The following is a 22,508-nucleotide window of genomic DNA, read 5'->3' as shown; positions in this document are numbered from 1 at the left end:
TATTCATTTTTCTTTCAACCAGCTGAATTTTGCCAATGCTATTTTAATCTATTAATGTAACTATACCTAAAAAAAATAGTGTTTTCTTAGGTTACCAACAAAGTAACTATGCCATTTTCTTCCTACTTATAGAATATTTGAATATTTTTAATCCTTCACAATAACTATGAAAAGTGTTAAATTTGAGCAAGAGTTTTGAATCAACATATCAAATTAAAAGAATTTAGTAATATCATAAAGTCTTTTTCACTTGTAGCAGTAAGGCAGACACATATTCTTTTTTTTTAAAGGTTTAAAATACAAATTCCAAATCTTCACTTATATAACAATCTAAAGTTGAAATTTTAGAGCTGATTGTGGAATAAGTTGTTTCCCTGTGCTGTATGTTGTCAAAAAATCACTATGTTTGATTATTAAATAAAGTTCTAACATCATTTGGTAGAAACACATTATCTTCCCTACTTATATAATGATTGGAATTTTATTAAATGTCTTTTTATTGAACTATGAAATAAGGCTTCAAAAAGCCCAAGTGCAGTTTACAGAAGTTTCCTGGGTTATAATAAACAAGAAGGGAGAGGAGAAAAAAAGGCAAGTAGAGGAGGTAGGAGAAGGGGAAGAAGAAAGCATAAAAAGAGAAAGTGGAGAAAGGAAGAAAAGGGGGCAGGGGGATACTGCAGGAGGGAAAAAGAAAGAAATCTGTTTTGCTTTTCAAATCACTCCTTAGGGATGAAAACACACAAACTGTGTCATTAAATAAAGGAACTTTCTTAGGGTGAAAACAACAACAAAAATGTTTTGCCACATTAATGTAACAGACTACAAAAAGAAAAAAAGAAAGGCGCAAAGATACTAACCATTATTAAAACCTCTTTTAGTAAGTTTCAAAAGTTACTAAACAGTGTCTGGATGGTAGGGTGGCACTAACCAAATAGAAGATTCCTGAAAATGAAAATTTAAATCTTTGAGCTGTTAGCATGTAATTGCATTTAAATTAGTAAAATTCACTATAAAATTCACTATAATTAATGAGGCAACCTGTATTTACACAACTCTAATCTTAAAAAAATGAAGGTCTGGAAACTTTTGAAATATTACTTTGACTATATTTACACTGCTTTTTGGAAAAGCTATACATATTTTTTTATTTTGGGTACAATAAGACAACACATAGCTTGAAGGTAAATGTTCTAAATAATATCATTGTTGATGTTATAGAGTAACTCATTTTTAGTCTGAATAACTTCCTAATTTATAGATATATTTATATGATAACAGATGTGACAGCATTTGGGGAAGCACATAATTTTTAAAATATTAGATGTCCGCTTGTAAGTATGCTCCACATTAAACACTAACTTATTTAACTTCATTTTTGTTAAAACATTTATATTTAGCAATGTCTTTTTAAAACCAGCCACTGATGCCAAGTAACCAGTTTGATTCTCTTTTAAATTTTAAGTTCGTCACTTTCATGTTGAATATATGTAGTCATTAATCCCTCAAACCAGAAATAATAAAATATTAGAAATTACTATCAAGTCTGTATATTTTTAAAGAAGAAATTCTAGTTTATGTGTCTTGTTATCCTGTTCTTTGATAGTTTAAAATTAACTAATGATATTTTAATGTTCATTCAGAATAATTTTAACCAGCTTTCATACAATTCATACATTTTTCATACATGAAAACTTGAAAACATCTTCAAACTGCTTCTATCAGATTTTGTGACTCAGTGTTACAGCATAGACTAGCATATATCAACCATACTGGTTTTGTGTTTGTTGTTTAAATTATTTGGTAATTGATTATGGATACTTAATCCATTCTCAGACACCTGTCAAATTAATTTCTGATGCTGCAGGCCATTTGCCCAAGAATTCCACATCACATGTAGTACAGACAAATAAAAAAGTCACTATGATCCCTGTATAAAGTTATCTCACATTAGATAATAACTAAACTAATGAAGAAACAAAATGGAATAAAAAGTATTTATAGTGTAATATGCAATATTTGATATAACACTGATGTATTAAATAAGGAAAATCAATGTTATTTAATGTGACACTTCCTTTTGATTTATACTTTTTAATTGGCAGTCTTCTTAAAATACCAAATAGTTAATGCTATATATCAGAAGTATGAATTGACCTAGGGCTGTATGAATGCAATAGTGAAGCAATAAGAAATGAAAATGGCTAGTTAAAACATTCATGTCAAAGCACATATGTAGCAACTTTGATCTTGATATTCAGTTTCGTAGCAGCCATCTTTCTGAAAAATTATACTATTTAATAAGCTGTGCAGCAGTCAGACAAGACTTTACATGTAGGTTCTTTAATGATCCTATTGCTCAATCAGTGTAATTTTACAGCTAGAGAAACTAAAACTCAAGAGGTCAAGTTATCTATCTAAAGTTATGCACATAACTGATATCAAAGCTGAAAGAGGAACTCGGTTCTCTTGACTTCCATTCTATGAATGTTTTATTATATTAGCCTGTATCATTAACAGTGATTTAAATTTTAGCTGAGCCTTTTACCTGGCCTTTGTTCTTGGTATGCGTTAATTTTTTGAATGTTAAATAATAAATCAGAGAAAAGATTATGAGGCCAAAAGAAATATATTTTTTCTCTCAATGAATAAAATGATAAAACACCCTGTGCTTTTGCCTGGATTATTTTACACTGATAAACATAAGTAAAGATTAAAATTCTCTCAGAAATCTTGACTCTTACAGAAACAGTTACCAAATATCTTTATATTGCATTCTGCAAATACAATGAGACAGAAAGATGGGACATTATTATACATTTGTACACATCCCATACTTAAGCTAGAAAAATCAGTAAATAAGGTCAGACAAGTTTCAACACAACTTTAGCCAGTACATCTGTGAAATGCATTTTAAGAAAAAACAATGTTAATCATCACATTCTTGCTGGTAGTAATGATATAATTTTTCAATAAAATATATAACATCCAAATAACTAATCCTTTATTAGAGGAAAGCTCTCTTTTCTGAATGCTCAACAGTTTAAATACATCAGCTTTTTGAATAATAATAATTATAACCATAGCTGTTTGTTATATGTTAGACACATGCAAACTACGTGTATTACCTATCTCCACAATCTGTTTATCTAAATCAAACTCCTACTCCACATATTTTATCAATGCAACTTCAAGAGTGAAAACTATCAAGAAAAACAGGTAAATAACTCTATTTTGTACTATATGATATAGTTAGAATAGTGTCAGAGTGGGCATCTTTGACCTTGGAAAACAACTTGACCCTTGAGACACTTATCTTCACTTGCACAATATGGTGATATTTACACAGTTCTCAGAATATCTTCATACTCAAAGAAAATACTATACTTTAAAGGCTCCAAAGTTGTTTATACAAACAAGGAAGTAAAATTATTATTTGTCAAACCACAATCTTAATTTTAAAACATCATTTATGGGCATAAAAAAGTATGGGTTACCATCAAGAAATGACTTAAAATCGTTTTGCTGACTTGGAAGGAGATTAGACAGTAAAACAAAGATTGGCATCTCATTTTAAAGTATGTTTTTATATTTATATGTAAAAACATTTTAAAAGCCATCCAGTCACCCCTTATATGGGTCATTAATGGATACTGAGAGATAATCTACTCACAGAGAACTGCAGTAACATAAAAGAACACCAAATGGAATATTTGTTCAAAGTTTATTTACGTCTTTTAACTTCTGAATAGCAAGATGCTTTATAGATACATTTTACATTATTGAAAATTTCTTTAGAACTTTATGAATCTTTATAATGATTTATAGCAGTATTTGCACTCCTATAGCTTATTCAATAAATGGGTTCTTTTAAAAAACATTGCTCCTGTTAGAACTAATTTTTCAACTTTCCGAAAGCAGTATGTTTATAAGGGTCTGTGAACAATCTATTTTCATTCTTCTGGTTCCACGAAATACAGATGCAGTCAGCTTTGGAAAATTTTTTCTTTGTGAATAATCTTTTGCCCAGGATCCAATTTAAACTAAACCCTTCCAATTTCTCCTTAACATTCTCCAAATTGCATTATTTCATTCATTTGTGGTACTATGAGTGAAAGCTGCCTTTTACATTTGTTATTAAGTTATAGACTGAAGAACATTCTGTGTGCCCTCAAAAATGTTTTTGAACTTTCAATGACTGGGAAAATATCATTATTTAGAGATATCTTGGATATGTTTTACCAGTGCTCTTTAATACAAAAAAAACTACATTGACTAAAATGGATTACATACTAAAAAAATCCATATTAATTAGTTTTGAAAATGTGCACCAATCATCTTAGAGGAAATTTAGAATAAATATATGTGTCCAATATAGGACACATAAATTACCAATTCAATATCTGAGTAATAATTTATATTTTTATTTCTCAGACATATTTACTACACTTTGTTTAAACTGAAGTAATGAGGAAATGAATATTTTTTTGTTGTTTAGTTTTTGTTCATATCAAGAAACAGTGATTTGGTGTTCAATGTTTTCAATTAAAACAATTTGTATAGTCAAATCTATTTTCAATTACATTGGAAAGAAATGACTTCTGAACACAAATCAGGCAAAAAGAAAAATTCAAACTATGTATGTTATGTTACTATTATTTCTGGATATCAAAAGAAGGTGAACATATGTACACCTTTTATTAAAAGAGGACACATTCAAATACTTTAGAAATAGAGCATTTAAACATAATTAATAAACCATGGTTATGTTATAAAATAACTGTAAAAATTAAAAGCATTGCAATAACTTATAATTTGTGCTTACAAAACCAATGTAGTATTATAAATGATACCAGGGAAAATGAACATTTTTACATTAGGCAGCTTTTCTCAGTTAGAAGGGGGAAACAGGACCTTTCAAACAAATGCACACACCTGACATGGACAGATAACTGCTTCATATGCACAGCAGATTCATGACCTGCTTACTCAATGAAACTTAAGCAGTGTTTATAAAGTATCAAAAAGTTAGGGGAAAAGGCAATTAGTTAAAAATACACGTTAATCAGTTACCTTTCAAGACATTTCAGAAAAAGAAGACTTTTATGAGTGTCTTTCCAAGTATTTGTTATATTTTTTAAAAATTAATAAAATAAATATGTACTTATTTAAAAAGTTTGAATAAATGAAAAGGTATTTTTGATACATTAATATCTGCAACAAAATCAAAAGCATTATCTACTATAAAAATTGGAATACACCATCTTGTGGTATCGGAAAGGAATGCAATTTAGAGTTTTCTAATTCTTTAAGTTCTACACGGTTCAGCATCATCTTCCATATGCAGTTTCAACCTGCCCTCATTTTAAGATGATGTATTCATATACTACTATTAATTGCCAAACTACTTGTAAATATAAAAACATTATAGTCATTAAGACCTTTTATTCCACTAATATTTTATAAAACATTTGCTATAAATAATATTTATATTCACCTCTAAATACTGTTATTATTAATTTTATCGTCATCATCATTATCAGAAGTAAGACTTGACATGGAATGATATTACTCTTCATAAATTTTATCTATAAAGTTCATATTCAACTAGACCGAGTTTGTATTATACCTGCCAGTATATTTAAGTAAAGAATGAAAATTTTATTTGTTTGTTTAAAAAGTACTAGAATAGTATAGAGTGAAGAAAAGGGAAAGGAAATGGAAAAGAAGAGAGAATAGAGAGCAAATGACCTTGGGGCTCAATGGTGAATAATAATATATCCTTATTTATTTTTAATATGCAAATATAATTCATTGCATGTTTGGTTCTCAATAAATAATTATTGGAATAAGTGAAGAAGTGTGCACATATTCATCATATTTTTTAAATTAAAACTTTAAAAGCACAATTATAAATGTAAATTAATTGTGATTTTCTATATGTCCACATGCATATCATATGATAAAATTTAGGAATATTTGCTGACTAATTTTAATAAATTAAGTAAGGTGCTAAACTGTATAGCCCAAATAAATACATTTTTTCCTCAAGAAAAATGAAGGATTAAGCCCAAGAACCTAATTTATCACAGCAAATAAAATGGGTTATTCTAATAAACCCATAATTATTTATTTGCTACACATAATTCTACTGAATTATATAGAAAATAGTTCTTTTATACTCTTTGTAGTAGACTTCTTTAAATGGGTCACTGTACTCATTTGATTATTAATTTAAATCAGTAGAAAGAAAGATTAGGTAGATAATGATAGATGATAGATGATAGATAGATAGATAGATGGATGATAGATGATAGATGAGAAAGAGAGAGGGAGAGAGAGATATGATAGATAGATAGACCTTATGCCAACAGATACTGCTGGACACCTTGGAGACACAAACCACAAACATTAGGTCCTTGACCTACTGGAAGTAAGAGTCTAATTGGGAAAGAAGCACTCACACACAAAAACCAACAAATGTGAATGAAATAGAGAAAAGGCATCTAGGCTGATTGATGGATGTGGTTTGAAATGGGCAAAATACCTTCCCAACATTCTCAAAGGGGGAGAAAATATTTTTCCAATGATGATAGTATCTGAAATCAGCTAAGTGAAAAAAGGGACATATAGAAGTCATACTTTTCACTGGAGGAAATGAAAACCTAACACTACCTTGTGAAAACAGCTCTGTCCTGTGCCCAAACCTATTACATCTATAGACTAGATAGAACTTTCTGGGCAAGCTGATGCCTAGTCTTGACACCTAGTCTGGAATGCCTAATCTCAAAACACTAGTAAGAATTTGCCAGGTCAAAAAATTCACAAGGTTTGCTTAAGTCAAATGGAAGAGGTTTTTAAAAACTAGTGACCTTAGAAAATTGAACGTGATCTAGGGTGGTCAGAGAACAAATTAGCAATTGGGGAGAAGCAAAAGGTAAAACTACAATGATGGACAGAGACAAATTCTGAAGTGCCTCACTTGCTGAGCTAGAGAATTTGACTTTCGATTTGGAAGCCATGTGGTGACAGTGTGTGAAAAGCATTGGGGAATGTGATTAAGAATGCTCATTTAATACCAACACAGTTGCTTCTTTCCAATGTAATGTTTCATCTACTTCTGTCAGAAAAAGGAATGTTCCTTTCACAAAATTTTTATAAGGCCATACAGGTACATAGAAATGAAAGAGAGCTAGTTATATTAAAAAGTCAACTAAATTAGTTACTTATACTAACAATAAAAATTATGGAGTTAAATCTTTGTCTTTTGGTTTTTGGTTTTTAAGCAGAATGTTTATAAAATAATTGTACATAATGACATGGCCTAGGTAAATCACGTCATAAGCACACAAAGAGGGCAATAGAATACACTTATTGTCATGAAGTTAATTTCATCTGTTTTATTTTAATACTGAGCTATAAATGAAAGAAAATCATCACATATTGATTATTTAAGGTTCTAACTAGAAAAAAGAAATTTCTTCTATAATTTCTGGAGTTACTTTAAGTATTAACTAACCAAATATCACATCTATTGACAAATTATAGTAAAAATGGAAATTGATGAGTTAATATTTTTTCTTTATGTTTTTGAATTAGATTTTAAAACTCATTTGATACTATTTTTAAAAAGATTATAACATAGAGTATGTACTTAAACCTTATTGTCAGTTATACCAAAGCAACAAATATTTGATTCAGCCAAGTCAGCAGATCCTGAATGTTGTGAAAAAATAAGTTGTGTGATTGTTTGAATTTTCCAAATTTTGAACCGTTACTCCTCAAAATACTCATTTATAAAAACACTGTTTCTAAGAGAAAATTACTGTAGTCATGTAAAAATGGAGAAATGCTGCATCTAAAATTTTGATTTCTGAAAGGATAAGTAATTGAAACATAAATTATTAAAGACAAAGGAAATAAGCAAATGTTTTTGTTTTTTAAAAATAGTTTTAAAGGTGAGAGTGCTTCAGAGACTATTAGTACAATATATTTACCTTATATTTGTGTTATTATTTTTAAATATCATTTTTCTACTCACATTTAACAAAAAAACGAATAAACCTTTCAAATATTAATGAACATATAGTCTGACGTAGATGCAGCTAAGCCCAAAAATGTTTTTAATTAAAACCAAAAAAATATTTCTGTATAAAAAGTATGAAATAAAGTATCAGAAGATTTTAAAAGGTTAAAGCATGCTTTCATCTCCAGACTATAAACTTACATACAAAAAAGTGTCACATAACATCTAAAATAAGAGATTTTTTAAAAATAAATATCCATCCTTGTATTTATATAGATCTATGGAACTTACAGCACTAGAAATACATAATCTGAATCAGGTTTGCAAATTTTTCAAATTTAGAATAAAAAATATATTTGTACAGAAATAACTTGTATTAAAATCCTAAGAAAAACTGCAATAATCTCATAATTTTTAGGTTAATATGTTCTTCAAAAAACACTGGTGAAGAAAATAAAGGGCTAATTAGGAATAAAATTAGCCTGGACGGGTGTGGCTCAGTGGATTGAGTACCAGCCTACAAACCAAAGGGTTGTTAGTTCAATTTCCAGTCAGGGCCTGGGTTGCAGGCCATGTCCCCAGTTGGGGATGCACAAGAGGCAACCACAATTGATGTTTCTCTCCCTTTCTTTCTCCCTCCCTTCCACTTTCTCTAAAAATAAATAAATAATATTTTTAAAAAATAACTATGACCCTGACTGGCATAGCTCAGTGGACTGAGATCAGGCTGCAAATCAAATGGTTGCAGGTTCAATTCCCAGTCAGGGCACATGCCTGGGTTGCGGGCCAGGTCCCCAGTGGGGGCCATGTGAGAGACAATCACACATTGATATTTCTCTCTCTCTCTTTCTCCCTCCCTTCCCATCTCTAAAAATAAAAAAATTGAATCTATAAAAAATAATTATAAAAAGGATAAAATTAAATGCCAAAAATCCCATATTTTCACACATTCACCAATTTTTAAAAATTAATTGTAATTTCCAAAGTAAGAATTAAGTTTTTCACAATTAAAAACTTACTGGACCTAAAATTTTCAAGTAAAAACTCAATTTACTCTTTATCTTGAAACTGTTAATCAGTATTGTATATTAAAACATGTTTTATCTGCAGGAAAGTATTTTTCCCTTCATATTAGTTTCTGATTTTTGTTTTCATCATTATCTTCCTCTACTAACCTATATGCAGTGAACTTCAAGTAACATTTTTTCTAAGGTTTCAATAAGAGGAGAGAGCGTCCCTTGCCTTGAAGCTGGCTTCATAAAACATCTACGTTTAAATTTACAAACAGGAAGTTCATCGTGTGTTCTCTCTATGAACCGTTGTCATATAATGAATGGCAGAAGCTGATTAACAGTTACATTTCTAAGACTATCCTTGGTTGGAAAGATCAAAAATAGTTTCTTTTATTATGATAAGAATTGTTTTAAATTGTAAAAAATTGACATTTACCTTTTCCAATTGAGCGTTTTTTTTGGATTTGTATAAAAACTCTCCCACTGCCACAAAAACTGAGAGTACCAAGCCGGCTGCCAGAACAATGAAGATGCCACCAATGTTCTGTACCCCCAGGGCACTGGCCTCTTTGCTCTCCTCCTCTGGACAGCCGTTGCCCCTCCACCACTTCTCCTTCATCATGTGCAGCTTGCCTTCCTCTTGCAGCTGAAGAATTGCAATGGTGATTTTGTCTCTATATGGAGAACCTGAAAAAGAGAAGGGATTCTAACTATTTCAAGGAACCCAGAATTTCATACTGAAAGGTTAACACAAGACAAGGACAGAGCTTTTTCCAGGTGCCCCAAAATATGCCAATGTTCATTTCCAGTAGAGAAGAACAACTAGAAAACAATAGAGAATAGAAATTTAACAAGATAAATAAGGTGTGTGGTCTTTCTGATTTTGAAGATAAAATGAATTTTTTTTTGTGGAAGAAAATGTCACCTTCTAAAAGGCAAACTCAACTCAGAGCATTGGAAAATAGAATAGTAAGTGGAAATTTACAATAGGAAATAGAGTGAAAAGATACTTGGTTAATGTCTTGGAATTATTCTACACTGAAAACAGAGTATTGATAAAGTGGTAACCTCTATTGTAGAAGTAATCGCATTTCTCCTTATTAAGTGAAATGGTTTTTAAAGCAATCATGAACAAGCTGTACTCAGAGGTAGCTAATACTTTCAAGAGAATAGATAGCCTATCTTCTTATTTAACATAGATGACAGGTTTGTACAGCACTGGATCATTCAGATATTATCATGGCGTCCAACAATTGTCATTTGGGGGCTTATTTATGTATTACACTTTATGCTTTGAGGAGATATGTTCTTGTCAGTGGAGGCAACACTATAAATAAAATTTGGTATTTATGCTGTTGGCAGTAGATCTCTGAATTAGCTATAATGTTATAAGTAATAAATTTTCTAATGAGTTGCCTAGAATCATAGGAAAATTTTGAAGTACATGAATCTTTTAATATGTCTTAAAAGATTGTTTTCCTCATTGATTTTTTTAGAGAGAGGAAGAAGAGGGAGACAGACAGAGAAAGAGAGAGAGAGAGAAATACTAATTTGTATGTTTCTTATACATACCCTGACTGGGGATCAAACCTGAAATCTTGGCATATCTGGATGATACTCTAACCAACTGGTCACAGCCCCAAAGGGATTGGTCTTATTGCTTTCTTCCATCCAGAAATAACCTGTTTCTAAAGTTTAATCTGCTCTCCTAAAACACTACGAGTACATTCCACCTTTCTCCACAAGTTCATTCACAATTGCTTTTTTTCTGCCCACAGAAAAATACTGACTTTAGCTTGTATTCAATGTTGCTGTGATCTTGTTTTGATTTTAATATATCTACAACTATAACTATAGCTTTATTTCTGCTAAGAGTGATTAAAAGCTGGGTCAGGAAACTTTTCTGCTACATGAGGGATAAATGTATAGTTTTTACTTAATTAATAATAGACTACTTTCATATTACCCATTTAACAAGAATATACAAGTTAAAAATAGAAAGAGAAGGAGAATAATAGGAAGTAGCCTGTTGAAAAAGTGAAAATCTACCACATCCACTTGAACAGCTATTTCTTTAACATAATTCTTAATCTACTCAGAAGAAATGTTTAAGTACATGACTTCTATATAACATTTTCACAGCTTTCCTAAAAGGGGGCATTATTAATTCCTATAATTAGAACTCAAATATATTTTTTAATCCTCACCCAAGGATGTGTTTACTGATTTCAGGAGACACACACACACACACACACACACACACACACAACAATGATCGGTTGCCTCCTGTATACTCCGAGGTCAGGGACAAAACATGCAGCCTTGGTATTTGCTGTGACCAGGAATAATCAAACCTGCAACTTTTTGGGACAATGCTCCAACCAACTGAGCGATCTAGCCAGGTCTCAAATATTTTAATCATAGTAAAAAAGGAAAAAAGTCCTGATTCTCAGTTTCTTTTCTGTGCTCTCTTCCAAATACTACTCTGATGAAAATATGAAGTTTAAAATCTGCCCCTGGATCACTGCAGATGTCAGGAATTATAACTCCAGCCCATAGCGTTTTCTACCTGGGTCACTCAGCCTAGTCACCTAGTATTATTACTATTTACTTTTCAACATGAGAACTTTTTTCTAACTAGATTATAAACTCTTTGGAATAGAGGATGTATCTATCTATCTATCTATCTATCTATCAATCATCTACCTATCAATTTATCTAATCATCTATCTTATCTATTGTCTATCTAAATCCTCAAACTTTCTGATACAAATGTTTCCTATTATAAGGCACATAATGATTGAGGCATTCCTAACACAATGTAAAAGCAACAACCTGGGCCTTTTGGGTTCTCTGACATGTATCAAAACCATAAATTAAGGCTATCTTGTTTGGATATCCAGTTTTCATTAATTTACTAAATCTAGCCTAGTACCAGTTTTAGGTGATATTTATTCTGAATTACCATTCTAATTAATGATATTCTTTACAAAATAATTATTTGAGGAAAAATGTATTCTAAGCAGAATTGTAGTTTATCAAATATATCTTTCATTTAGGAATTCAGCATCTGAAACAAATTTTGTGCTGACAGTACTTGCAAAAATGGCCATGTGTGGCAAATAGAAAATGTGGTTTCATTTCTGGAAGTACTATTACAAGCAAAATTTTGGCAGATAGTAACTTGAAGAATAAACTTTCAAATATGAAAAATTCTTGATCCTGCTAAGAAATATTTTTGAGCCAGCATATTTCTCATCCTGAACAATATTGAAGGAATATTATTTTATTGCCAATTCATCATACACACTGAACTTCATTAGGATTTTTATTCTAATGTCTTCAAACATAATATTCTTCACTTCATTCACAAAATAAGGTCCTGAAAAACAAAAGCAACCACTTTTTAACAAATATGGATACATCTTGGTCTTGCTAGCTGAGCTTCTTATTTTCAGAACTTATTGTAAATATAAATATTTCCCATTGCTAGTAAACTTCATCAGACTCATTTTTCCAGTGTAAACACAGTTAATGTGTAAATGGCATTTGGCTTGAGTAAAAGCTACAGAGTTAATATACCTCATTTTGAGGTTTTTAACAGGATGGAATAATATAAGACATAAAATCAATGAAAGTGAATCATTGCCTTGTTTTGTCATTCTGTAATTGAAAAATATGATCACTGCAGAATGAAGCCCTTGACAAGTCAGATGCATATAACCTGCAGCTCAAAAGGAGGACTCAGAGGAATCATCGAGGTGGTTAGTGGCAAGATAAACAGTAACAATATATATGTAGGCATAAATAAACTCTACGAGTGCACTAATTTGGAATTTCCCTACAAAAAGAATTCCTGTCTCCCAATGACCATAAATGTTAAATTTTGATAAAAGGTTTCATATAAATTTATCATTTCATTGAAAGGCCTCCCAACAGATAAAAAGCACTTTAGAAAAATAAATTGTGACTATTATATACAAGTAATACAAGTCTCACCAAATATTTTAGAGCTAACTTGTGTTGATTGAGTTTGTTTCCCTTCTTACCTCTTTCCCGTAATTCCTCCCTCCTTGCCTCATTGCTAACCCATTCCTTTACCTTTCCTCCCCTCTTTCGCATATTCTCTTTGTTCTCCCTGCCCTGCCTTCTCTGTTTCCTTTCCTTCCTTTCCTCACTGCCCTTCTTATTTCTATCCCTCCTCTCCTACTCCCCCATCCATCCTTCCCTTCACTTCTGCCATGCTAAATTTTTTCTTGTACACTGGAAGGCATGTGTTATGAATACTTGGTTTTAAGTCTAAGCCTACTAAACACAATATATTGATATACTCTTTTGATTGTCCTTTTCATGTTATTTACAAACTCATAATTTTAAGTATATACCAACATTTTTGTCCTATTTTAATACATCTAGTTAGTACAGAAATTATAAAGTAAATAGAGTCAGCATTATATTGAATTCATGGGGAAGTTTATTGATTGATAAAAAGCTTTCTTTTAAAGGTTGCACAGCAAGTTGTCTAATACTTAATATGTTTTAGTGAAATGTGCTAAAACCACATTATCCATATACTGGCAATCTCCCATATATCCCGTCAAAACCTTCCTTTAAAATCAGGCTTCTGTATGCTTTAATAAATTGCAAAGATCAGAAACAGTAGTTCTTGCTTTCTATAGATACCACATTCTAAAACTCATTATATCAATATTTGCAAAACAGGATTCCCCTCATATTCTTCTGTTTATAGGAAGTATACATCTGTGTCTCATTTAAAAGATTCCTTGGCCAGATAAGAACACTCCACAACAAATATATCTCTTGCAAATTCTCATTTACATTAGCAAAATAAAGGCTCCCATTTCTCCATTAAAGGAATAACAGAAAAGCATTCAAAGACTTGTTAGATATGATTAAACTTATGTTTGAAGGAAGGATTTTTCCTTCATATCTATTAATGTTTTCATCAGTTACTTTATTTTAACCTTAATTTGAAAAACCACTGCCTTATATAACAATAATTAATTACTACTGTTGCTACATCAGTTGTCTCTGTGAAAAATATTCTGTTCTTTGTTAGACCTTTCTGGGGTCCCTGCCTAGATATCTTCTTCCCTGTCTTTGAATTTACACATTATTAAACTTCATCAAGTTATATTTTTAATGTGTTCTTTATCAATTATAGCTTATATGCTTCATGAAACACCAGCTCATAAGAATTCACATCACAATGGTAACCTTAAGGCAGGTCACCACACCTGGCTTTGAAGTCTCTTTACAAGATACTTTAGGGGACAAGAATTATAAAAGTTACTTAAATATATTTGTATACCCAGATAGATAAAACCAATTATTTGGGAAAAAAGTATACAACCTTTGATTTTCCTAATAGCACCCAAAGAAATCCTTTAAATATATTGTTAAAATTTTATGTAAGTATGCTATTTTGCATAATGAAAAATCCTCTCTGTCTACTTTCTAGAAGACTTTAGTTTTCTTTGTTTTATATTTTGTAGTAATTCATATTATCATAATGATAGTACATGCTGTGTATGGCAGAATCATATAACATCTCCATAGTTGCTCTCTTTGGGTTTGGGAAGATATTTCTGTGAAGTAGACTACTCATAATTTTAGGTTTCTTCTAGTTTTTCACACTTCAAGATATTGTGCATTTTCTGAAACATGGCAATTTACATGTCTTGTGGGTATGTGATTATACCATATTCACTAAGCATATAGTATTCCAAGGACTTGCCTCAAAGAACTTTAATAATTCTTTAATTCTTTTTTTCTTTCAAAGAATGAGGCTGATAATGTTTCTAACACATACACCCAAACTTAAAGCCCTCAAATTTTGGCTTAAGACCAGACCACCTGTCAGTTATAGGCAATTGATTGTCCATTATTCACATTATTTCATCTGGTAACCAGCACATTGCCTATCACACATTAACCATTCAAAGAAATGCTTTTTGAATTAAATAGTGAATTAATTATAATATATCAATCATGAAATAACCAAAATATGCCAAGTTAAAACTTCTGACATGGGTCACCTTCTCACATTCTTATTAAATTTAGTAGAATAAAAAGGGTCCATAAGCAGACTTGGATGACACTTCTACTATTGAACATCTGTAATAAATTAGATGGACAAGTAAGTTAATAAAATCTTTGCCATATTTGCATTTAGATAAATAGTCAGGAATTTCTTTTAGTTTGTGCCTTCATATATAAAAATCCTGCTGCCACAAAAGACCTGAGAGCATCTGCTGGCAATGCTAAATTTTATGAATTGGCTTCTGGTTCCTATGCTGAGTTCTGGGTGCCCTAAGTGCACAACAAATTTTGAGTGCTTTTAGAGTTCTTTTTATTACTGTTCTTTTCATGATAAAATCTTAAAATAAAGTTGAAACCAGACTACATTCTCTTAGAACCGTTCCATGGGCAAAGATGGATTTTATTCTCTCTCAGGATACTTTCTCTCACATATTTGTTTTTAAGAAAGTGCTAAGAAAAAATTTTATACTTACATTTCAGACTCAACTTTATACATTTATATATCCAGGTTTATGTTTTATTTAATCAGTAATTCTGTTATATAATACCAAAACATAATTGTTCTTTTCCTTCATAGAACTTAACTCAATTTGTAACTAAAAAATAATTTCTGTGATTATTTATTTAATGCTCATTTACTCTGAATGACTGTGACTTCCATAAGGGCAGGGGTTATTTCTGTTTTCTTAGTATAACTAACACCCATCAAACAGTAAGAACGTAATATTTGTTGAATGAGTACATGCATAAGTAAAATATTTTAATTGCTTAATAAATGGTCATGCATGCTTGCTACTTTATCTTCAGTCAATTTTATGAATCCAAACCCTGTCTTTATTTCATCTTTACCTACTAATTATAATGTATTGCTATTTATTTCAAATGAATCATTTAATATATGTAGCAACTAAACACTTCATGAGACACGTTTCAGACTTCCTATTACAAATCAGCTATACTAGTGTAATTGTCACCACTACTTGTATTTTCTTTTGAAAGCATCTCATTGAAAGCCTTCAATTTGTAGGAATATAAGAAATTCATGAGTGAGAATCATAAGAATAAAAGAAAAGCAATCTCATCTTGAAAACAAATTATCAGCTCTTAACATTTTAATCACAGAATGGTAATGACAGATAAAAGTGTTCCATTCTCAGTGAGACCCAGTAATCTTTCCACAGTGGAAATCTATGAATGTCATTTCCTTGCCTAAAATTTTTTAGTGATGTTCTAAAACTATAGAATAAAATCCCAGTTCCTAAACATGTCAGACAATTCCTTTCTTCAACCTATCACAAGCTTCCTCTCTGATTTTTATCCTCTTTTCTTATTATACCTAACCTGCCAGCAATACAAATTAGTTGTGTGTTCCATTCCCTGGAGAGTTCCACTTTTTTACTTCCTTTAATTTTATGGTTGAACTTCTTAGATACATTCCTGCTAATCCTTCCCTACTTTGCACACTTCTTGACTGGAGTCTTCTGGAATTCTTCATGGTGCATATATTTTGGTCCAAATACTATAAAGGTAATATGTTTTAATACTTAGCACAATCCAATTATGTAGACACAATTATACCCATTTACAGATGGAGACTCTGAGTCTCAGAGAGGCTCAGTTACTGTACCCAGGACCCCTTGGACACTGGGAGAGAACTGCTATCTGTACATAAATCATCTGACTATAGAGGCCACAGAGTCCATGCAACATATTAAGAAAATGCATAAATCTCTATAATTTAGTACTTACACAATTTGCCTCTATGCTCTGACTCATTTTTTCTAATAAGTGTTATTCATTGATCTTACTTAGTCCTGCTAACTAAAGGATCAGAGTCTGACATATTTAATCTGGCAAACTAATCTATAATAGAATTTGAACCCATGACCTTGGACTAATCAGCTTAAGATCAATTCTAAATGAATTCAATGATCCAATGTTTTCATATAAAGTCTATCAGAACTCTGTTTTCATGAGAATTATCCATTTATGCATGGTTTGTTACCATTTGGTCAACATTTATAATATTAATGAAGGCTGCTCACACTGATGCTCACAATTCATAAAATTCTCTCTGGAAGCTTTCTAGATTTTAACATACAAAGTCAGCTGATGATGTCTGTAGAACAGGCATAGTTTACTGAGACTCATCTGTTTTTAGTGACATCAAATCTGGACTTTAACAAATATGCCAGGAATGTAAAACTCTATGGGCAAAAACTGACTTTTTTTGTTTGTTTCAGACTCTGAAAATCATTTAATCTCAATTTAACCTTCAGAATCACTTCACTAATGTTAAAATTGTGCTACTTGTGCAATGAAAAAATATAATGCATTTTAATAGAAAGTTTGACCTGCAGAAAGATGAATAATTTGCATCAATTTTGTGCACTATGTTCAACTAATGAAGATAAATGTATTCATTCATGTCAGTAAAACTAAAGAACTGAGAGCCAGCAATTTTATGCATCTATAATGATAAATATTACAGTACTTATGATGAGATGAATTGGGAATTCTAGGAGTGGATAGTGAGCAAAATGAGGAACACATAATTCTCATACTGATTTCTATTTTCGTAAATACTGTCATATGCTTTAAACAAACAACATGTCTCTTCTAGTTTTAATTCTATGTCTTCAATTTCATCAAATAATGAGAAATAAAAAAATTTGTGAGATAGCATACATTTAACATTAGAAATGGATGCAAAAAAAAATTGACATTGTTTACATGTCAAAGTGGTTTACTTCTACAGTAAAGAGTAAGCGGTATAAACTATTGACATTTACTTTAGGTTGATTATGTATAAGGGTATTATTATGAGATGAAAGTTCTTGACCACTACTATTATGTATTTCTTAATGTAAAATATGTTATACAACATTTATAAAGGTAACATTAAATTCTAATTATGAAATAAGACTATATCTTAGTATTTACAATTAAATAGTAAATATGATAGGCACAAATGTATATAAGTTTTTTGTGTGATAAAAGTGTCTTTAAATTTATTATTAGTATTAAAACTTTATAAATATATGTAATTTATATTCATGTTTACATTGGCAACTTACACTCTTTTTGTATCACATATTTTAGCAGTTCTATAACTATGATATAATTTGAATTTTGTTCATAGAAATGATTATTCACTGAATGTTTGAAACTTACTATTGTTTAAACCCCACACGTAAAATGGGAATAGATGAGATTATAGAAAATGTAGTGTAATTGACAATGTGCAGAAACATGAGCACAATTCCCTCAATCCTTTCTCAGCTAACATAATTCACATACGTTATCAAAGTTGTGGGGAACTAACAAATGAATGAAGTGCGCAACTAGCTTATTGTTAGAATAGAAATAGCTTTAATGAGACCCTTTAGTCACTTTATAATAATTCTACCAAACTGAACAAAGCAAAGCAAAATAATACCACCTATCCTAATGGATTTTTTTCTAGACTGCTGCTTTCCTGCCAGCTCTAGGACTGCTGAGTCTGCCTAGTCCTCAAAGAGCAATATGCACTCAGCATTGGAAAGAGAGAGGCCAAGAAGGGTTTTGGTACGGGCAGTCAGAAGGGAGGCAGTGTAGATGAAAATGATATAAAGTACAAATGCTCCCTCTTCTAATAAGGCAATTATCACCTGTGGTGAATGAAGAGGCAAGATTGCAACTGATCACACGTTTTAAATATCCCTTAATGAAAATTGCTGTGATTTTCTTTTAGGCTTTACCCCATTTAGCATTGTTTTTCTTTCTTTCTTTTCTTAATTCTTTTGAATGAAATAGGAAGTTCAGTTAACTTATTATGAGTGAGAACACCTACAACTTCAAATATCTACCCTACAGTAAATATCACATTATAATAACATTGCTGCAGTCAGGAAAATTATGAAAGAGATTTAATGTCACCCCAAGCTTAATTAAAGCAGCTTATGCTTATTTAGCATTTACCTGCACATCATTTTGATTACTTCACTAAGGTATTTTTGTGTAAAGAGAGCTTCCCTAATTAAATAGCTTATATCTGAGTCATTCAGCAATTTTACAAAACACTGGTCAGTAATCATCACACTCAGCGTGATGAATGGTGACTGTTGGCCCCTAGATGAATCACACAGGAGGAGGCTTAGCATACTGAGAAGAAGCATGAATCTTTAGGCAAAAAATATGTATGATTTTTAAGTATTTCTGATTTCCTACTCCAAAAGACATAGTATTTTCTAGTTTAACTTCCTGTGCTTACTTAGTTAACTGCATATGCCTTCTTGACAATATCTGAAAATCTGAAAAACAACATAAGCAGAGCAAGTTCCTCTCTTTAGTCATATTTATAATATTAGCATGACTGAAATTTTCATTATAGATTATGGTACCTGCAGGCATAAACAGGAAATCCTGGAGAATTTCAGGGACTGATCTAAATTTCCAGAGACTGAGACTTTATCACTCTCTTTGCTTGTCGTTCAGCTACAGTTGTCCCGTCTTTTTCCCCACTGCTCTCCCCTACCCTGCCTCGCCCCTCCCAACCCATAGTCAGTCCCCACATTGGTCCTGCCCATGAGCCCTCATTCATGCTCCTTTGCATGCCCTTTCCCCACTCTTTCCCCTGGTATCCCCCACCTCTTCCCCTCTGGTCACTGTCGGTCTGTTCTTTATTTCCTAGTCACTGAGTCTATTTTGCTCATTTTTTAATATATTTGTGTTATTAACTCTTTCAGGAAAAAGATCAAGGCCTCCCATAACATCTTTCCACACTTAAGTGTATCATTTTGCTTTGTTTAGTTTTGTATTATGATTAACACAATTTTAAAATTAAGGAAACATAACATATTATACACAATCTTCAATGTACTTGATCAATGAATGATGCTTTAGAAGTGGTAATTAACTAGTTGAGAACTGCAGATGATTATAGTTGAAAGTTTTGGTAAGTCAGATTCTCATTCCAGTGCTGGAATTGCATGTCATTGTGTTTATTAGTGACTAAATAAATAGAAATAACTCATGAAGCCATATTTCTATCAGAGATATGACAGAGCAAGTCACAAATTACTGCCTGAAATCTTTTTTACAGAATGAATGTATCAGAGGGAGTAAAGTGTAAAATTCTCCTTCCTAAGTTATAGTTCTTTGATGAAGTATTATGAGAGTTACAATTCACTCATTATGCACTGAGTTCAATGTAATTTTAATTTTATGCCATGTTATGAAAGAATAAAATATAATTCACTAAAATTAAGAACTTAGTATCATCAAGTCAAAGAGAAAGAAGTTATCCGAACAAGAGAAATAAAAAATATATTGCAATCCTTATAGGAGAGTGATTTGAATATCCATTCCTTTAAACTTAAGTTATAGTGTTCAATTTTATCTCATTCATAATTGATCTAAAAACAAAATGCATATTAAATGTGTTAAATGACATTTTAGTAATAATGTGACATTTTAATGAATGTAAATTCAGTATTATTTGACAGTGATTATAAAGAAGAATGTTCTAAAATATTCCTTCTTGTCTATACATTTCCTAAGTAACAGTGTTATTCAGATGCTTTGAATTTTTATTAGCATACACTAATAACTTTACATTAGAATTACAAGAATGTCCTTATTAAAGTTAGTAATCTATCACTGTGCTATTGTCTACTTTTTAAAAATTAATTTTAATGAAAACACTAATACACTGTTATACCACACTAATCTACATACTACAAAGTAATAATTCCACTCAGATACATAATCCAGTTAGATTTCCAGTTATAAGTCATGAAAGTAGCATTGCTAATATCAATAGATGTTTTCTGAAATAACTCATATTTCTTCAGAAGGGCAAGGTTGATCCATGAGACAGGCTGAACAGATAAAAGGAAAAATATCTATATCTTAAAGCTTACAGTTTAATTTGTTGTATACTCTTATACCTAAATTTATTAGAGGAAATAGAAATTCTAAATGCTGTCCTCTGTATTTTTCTCAACTTAAAAAGTTATATTAAATATACTTTATATAACAATTAAATTTTTAATTGTTTTATATTTTCTCAATAAATCAGTACCTTTTACTAAACAGGGCCAAGGGCAGGGAAAGATCAAAGATTGCTCTAGGTATAGTTTCAATGAACTAAAATAGTTTCCTTACAATTAATTCAACTATTGTCTTTCCTTTTGTTGTTGTTGTGTTGTTCAGTTTTTAGTTCATAATCATAAACTTAACTCTGCAGTCCAGTTAGACTTGGAAGGGGTAAGGAAAGATTATAGAGCACCCCAAGCAGATGGGGGTAAAAGGGTGCTCTTGTAAGCGAGAGAAGGAATGGTCTGGAGGTTAAGATAAAAACACAAGTCAAATTTATTGGACTTGTCCACAGTGAGAACCATGATCTTGCTGGTCTTGCCATTCCTAGACCCATTGCTGTCCATGGCTGTCACAATGTCCATGCCATCTTTCACCTGGCCAAAGACCCCATTTTTGCCATCCAGCCACTCAGTTTTGGTAGTGCAGATGAAAAATGGGGGACCATTTGTATCGGTTCCAGCATTTGCCAGGGACAAGATGCCAGGACCTGTAGGCTTCAGGATGAAAATCTCATCATCAAATTTCTCCTCATAGATGGACTCACTACCTGTGCCACTGTGGTGCATGAAGTCACCACCCTGGCACACAACTCCCAGAATAATTCTAGGACAGTAGAAACCATGATAACCAAATCCCTTCTCCCCGGGCTCAGCGGGAAAGTTTTCTGCTCTCTTTGGAACTTTGTCTGCAAACAGCTCGAAGGAGGAGTGGCCCAAGGGTTTTTTTCTTTTTTAAAAATAGTTTTCACATATGAAACATATCAGTGGGTTTTTGAGGTTTTTATAATACACTATTTTGATTTATCTTTACTGAGCACTTCCTCAAACCAAGACAATATGATTAAGACATTCCTGGTACATTGACACATTGTATTTACAAAACAAGCAGACAAAAAACTCAAGTTGGTACAGCTACTGTGGAAAACAGTATAGAAATTCCTCAGAAAACTAAAAATGGAACTGCTTTTTGACTCCATAGTTCCACTGCTGGGACCATACTTTAAGAATCCTCAAACACCAATTCAAAGGAATCTATGCACCCCAATGTTCATAGCAGCACAATTTACAATAGCCAAGTGCTGGAAACAACTGAAGTGCCTATCAGTAAATGGATGGATCAAAAAACTGTGGCACATTTACACAATGGAATACTATGTAGCAGAAAGAAAAAAATTCCTACCCTTCACAACAGCATGGGTGGATCTAGAGAGCATTATGCTAAGTGAAACAAGCCAGGAGGTAAAAGACAAATACCATATGATCTCACCTATAAGTGTAACCTAAACAACAAAACAAACAAGTAAGCAAAATAGAACCACAGACATGGAA

General features: G+C 31.5%; 1 protein-coding gene across 3 annotated transcripts in view; it reads right to left on the bottom strand.

The window, feature by feature from the left end:
- Positions 1-22,508, bottom strand: part of GRIK2 (glutamate ionotropic receptor kainate type subunit 2) — a 591,009-nt gene that overhangs the window by 4,943 nt on the left and 563,558 nt on the right. For 2 of the 3 annotated variants that reach the window (XM_028510069.2, XM_036024519.1), the window contains one exon: positions 9,473-9,723. In XM_028510069.2, coding sequence (XP_028365870.1) covers positions 9,473-9,723 — 251 coding nt within the window. Of the gene's footprint in view, positions 1-857; positions 943-9,472; positions 9,724-22,508 lie in introns of all 3 variants that reach the window. The other variant, XM_028510071.2, reaches the window with a different exon arrangement.

Source organism: Phyllostomus discolor, chromosome 4 (genome assembly GCF_004126475.2).
Source record: "Phyllostomus discolor isolate MPI-MPIP mPhyDis1 chromosome 4, mPhyDis1.pri.v3, whole genome shotgun sequence".
NCBI classification, from domain to species: domain Eukaryota; kingdom Metazoa; phylum Chordata; class Mammalia; order Chiroptera; family Phyllostomidae; genus Phyllostomus; species Phyllostomus discolor.
This window is presented reverse-complemented; position numbering and strand designations above follow the sequence as displayed.